Source organism: Dendronephthya gigantea, unplaced genomic scaffold (assembly GCF_004324835.1).
Source record: "Dendronephthya gigantea isolate DGI-Jeju-01 unplaced genomic scaffold, DenGig_1.0 000197F, whole genome shotgun sequence".
In the NCBI taxonomy this organism is placed as follows: domain Eukaryota; kingdom Metazoa; phylum Cnidaria; class Anthozoa; order Malacalcyonacea; family Nephtheidae; genus Dendronephthya; species Dendronephthya gigantea.
In genome coordinates, this window is record NW_021163207.1 from 1 (window position 1) to 4,137 (window position 4,137).

General features: G+C 46.1%; 2 protein-coding genes across 2 annotated transcripts; both read right to left on the reverse strand.

Annotated features, from left to right (window-relative positions):
- Positions 1-529: 529 nt before the first annotated feature.
- LOC114539261 lies at positions 530-2,089 on the reverse strand. Its single transcript, XM_028559889.1, has one exon. It carries the CDS (start codon positions 2,087-2,089, stop codon positions 530-532), a length of 1,560 nt encoding a protein of 519 aa, XP_028415690.1.
- A 14-nt stretch (positions 2,090-2,103) lies between these two features.
- LOC114539268 lies at positions 2,104-3,846 on the reverse strand. The gene has a single exon (XM_028559897.1). The coding sequence runs from the start codon at positions 3,844-3,846 to the stop codon at positions 2,104-2,106; it is 1,743 nt and encodes a 580-aa protein (XP_028415698.1).
- Positions 3,847-4,137: the final 291 nt, after the last annotated feature.

Genomic DNA, 4,137 nt, shown 5'->3' on the forward strand with positions numbered 1-4,137 from the left:
ATTATAATAATAATATATAATATATATATAATATATATATATATATAATATATAATATATATATATAATATGTATAAAATATATATAATATATATATAATATATATATATATATATATATATCTAAATATATAATATATATATTATAATATATATATATTATATATATATATATATATATATAAATAATAATATATATATATATATATATGTGCTGCTCCTTCAGGCAACGTTGAACACGTGTTGCCCTTCAGCAGCCGTATAACGAACGACGAAGCAATAGTTTTAAAATCTTTATTTACTAACGTTTGTCCGTAAAAAGAGTGTACTTGTAAAGCGTAAATAATACACAAGCAAAACGAAGGAAGGGACCCCCCAGGTAGAACCCAGCGAGCCAATGAGAGCCGCTATAGCAGTAAATTAGCGCGAAATGAAGAAACAGGAAATACTAATATGTAAATGTAGTGTAGGGCCAGAAGGGCCAGAACACTCCCCGTCTGGTACAACGGTACCACTATTAAACGTTTAAATTAACTATTCTCAAGTTCAGTTTGTCTTTTGAGCAGGACAACTTCTGAAACAGGCCTTTCATAGGTCTGTTTAGAGCCATTCTTCGCGGTGCTGATTTCCACTTTCCGTACTTTTCCATCATTGCTTTTTGTCGTTTTGGAGATCAATCCGATCGGCCAATCGTTCCGTGCAGATTCTTTGCATCGAAGTAACACTAAATCACCGACTTCTACGTTTGGTAGAGCGTGCTCCCATTTGCGTCGACGTTGCAGGGTTGGAAGATACTCCCGCTTCCACCGAGACCAAAAACGATTCGCGAGACATTGCACTTGTCGCCATTGCTTGGCATATAGGTCTCGGGGAACAAATTTACCTGGGGCTGCCAGAAGAGGTTGAGTTTTCTGTGTTAGGAGAGCTGCTGGCGTCAATATTTCCGGAGCCGCAGGGTCGTTGGAAACCGGTATGAGTGGTCTGTTATTGACGATGGCCGAGACTTCCGCCAAAAAGGTGGATAGCACTTCGTGCGTTAAGTGGGTGATTTGGGATGTCAGTAGTACAGAGTCCAATATGCGTCTGCAGACTCCGATCATGCGTTCCCACGCTCCACCCATGTGCGAGGCGTGAGGAGGGTTAAACTCCCAGGTACAACCTTGCGAGGTAAGGTAGGACTCGATGATATTCCTATCCATTTCCTTTAATGCTGCCTCGAACTCGTTGCGCGCGCCAACGAAGTTGGTTCCACGGTCTGAACGTATCAGTCTAACAGGACCCCTAATTGCCATAAACCGCCGCAGTGCGTTAATAAAGCTTGACGTGTCCATGCTCTCGATTGGCTCGATATGGACGGCTCTTGTTGCTAAGCACGTAAATAGCACCGCCCACCGTTTGCTCGAAGCGTGTCCTCCCCTGGTGCGACGGGCTACGACATACCATGGTCCAAAAACGTCGATTCCGATGTTGGTGAATGGAGGAGAGGGGTGTACGCGTTCTGGTGGGAGATCAGCCATCTTTTGCTGTTGGAACTTTCCTCTTAGCCTTCTGCAGGTGAAGCACTCATGGATAACCCGATTGATCAAGCGTTTTTCTCCGACAATCCAAAATCCCTTTCCCCTGACCATTCCGTGGGTGAAGTGTCGACCTTGGTGTTTTACCTCCTCGTGGAGATTTTCAACGATTAGTCTGGAGATGTGATGTTTCGAAGGAAGAATAGCGGGATGACGTTCTTCGTATGACGAATCAACGTAGTGTAAGCGTCCTCCGACTCTCAGGATGCCCTCGGGATCTATGATTGGGTTAAGGCTCCGTAATTGTGACGATTTCGAGAGAATTTTCTTATTCTTCGAGCAGTGGATTTCGTCCTTAAATGATTCACTTTGCACGCTTCTGATGATAAGCATTTGAGCACACCGCTTTGCTTCGACTACTGATTCTTCATCGTCTCTCTCTTCTTTATTTCTATGGCGTTGTAACCTTCGGGCCAGTCGTATCAGTCGTGACACTCCATTTACGAGGTTAGTCCAACGCGAGAATCGGAGGAATCTGGTTGTACCCAAAATGTTCCTTTTTTCCGGGTCTGCCATGGTGGCAAAGGTGTTTACGGATGGTCGGACTTCCGGGTCGTCGGCAAGTGTCTGAGTCTCCTTGTTTTCTTCTTGAGCGTGGTGGGGTGTACTATCTCGGAGGAATTTGGACCGTTCAGCCATATGGAATCCCTGAGATCACTAGCCTTGATCGAACGGGTGGCGAGGTCAGCTGGGTTAAGATCTGTCGCTACGTATCTCCATTGATGCGGTGATGAAGACTTTCTGATTCGTTGTACCCTATTGGCGACGTAGACGTAGAAACGTCGTGTCTCGTTTAGGATATAACCCAGTATTACTTTGCTGTCCGAATAATACGTTACTGACGAAGCCTTAATGGGCAACTCTTCCAGGACCAACTCTGTGATTTCGACCGCTAGTACTGCAGCGCAGAGTTCTAGACGAGGGATCGTGGTTGCGTGAGACGGAGCGAGTTTAGCTTTTCCGATCAAGAAGGAGACTTCGATTTTGTTGTCGTTCAGGACTATTCTTAGGTAGGAAACGGCCGCAATAGCTTCTTGCGAGGCATCGCTGAACGTGTGGACTTCAATTTGCTTGGCTTCCGAGAGAGATGTTGCCGTGTAGCTCCTTGGCAGCATAACCTGTCTCAGTTCTGTGAGTGACCTCCGCCAAACTTCCCACGGTTGTCGATATTCTTCCGGAAGAGGCTTGTCCCAAACGTCCAGTGGGTTTCGTTGGAGGCTTGTCGTCATTGTTCTTAATAGCATCTTAGCCTTAATGACCACAGGAGCAGCGATGCCAAGAGGATCATATAGACTGTTAGTAGTAGATAGGACGCCTCTTCTGGTGAATGGCTTTTTCTCATCAGCGACTTGGAAGGTAAAGACATCGTTGTGTAGATCCCAAGATACCCCGAGCGAGCGTTGAACTGGGACGCTATTATGGTGAAGATCGAGGTTACGCAGTTCTGTGGCTCGATCTTCCTCGGGAAAGGCGTGTGCTACTTCAAATTTGTTGGAGGAGACTTTATGAAGGCGGAGGTTAGCGGTGGCGAGCATTTGTTGTGTGCGTTTTAGCAGGCTGATCGCTTCTTCACAGTTGGATGTCGACTTTAGGCCATCGTCTACGTAGAAGTCACGTTCCACGAATTCCCTAGCGTCCGTCCCGTAGTTACGTTCTTCGGTGTGTGCGGTTAATCTCAGCGCAGTGGTGGCAACGGCTGGTGAGGAGGTGTTGCCAAAAAGATGCACTTTCATACGGTATTCGATCACTTCTTTGCACGGGTCGTTCTCTTTGTACCAGAAGAATCTTAGGAAGTCTCTGTGTCGGGCGTTGACAAAAAACGCGTGAAACATTTGTTCGATATCGACTGTGAAGGCGACTGGACCGGTGCGAAAGCGTAAGAGAATTCCTATCAGACTGTTCGTGAGATCTGGGCCGGATAACAACATCTTGTTTAGGGAAATTCCACTAGTCTCTGCGGCCGAATCAAAGACTACACGGATTTTTCCTGGCTTACGAGGGTGATACACGCCGAAATGAGGGAGATACCACCGTGCAGCGTTGGAATTAAGGCATTCGTCGGGGACTGGTTCGGCATGGCCTTTTTCAAGAAGCTTTCCCATGAATTCATGATAATGTTTTTCCATGTCGGGCTTTCTCTGTAACATCTTTCTGGTGTTGTTAAAGCGTTTAAGAGTGTCCTGTCGGTTGTCAGGGAGTTTCGTCGCAGGATTTCGAAAGGGCAGTGGTGCTTCCCAGTTTCCTTGAGCATTCTTTGTCATTTGGGCTTCCATGATTGACGCAAATTTCAGATCTTCGATGGACTGTCCTGGCTTATTGTCGTCTTTCGAGGTGTTGAATACGTTCTGCCGATGTTGTCGTCAAAATAGCCGTTTCGGAATTCTTCCTTTCGCGCGAGTGGAGACTTGGGGCTGTACGAAAGAAATTTGGGCAAGGTTCTAGGTTTGAAGGACGTCCGTTTTCTAGGATGTTGGATCTATAGCAGGCAAGATCGGGCTTGTGGGCTCCATTCAGGCAGACGTTGCCAACAATTACCCATCCAAGGTCAAGAAGCTGGGCCCAAG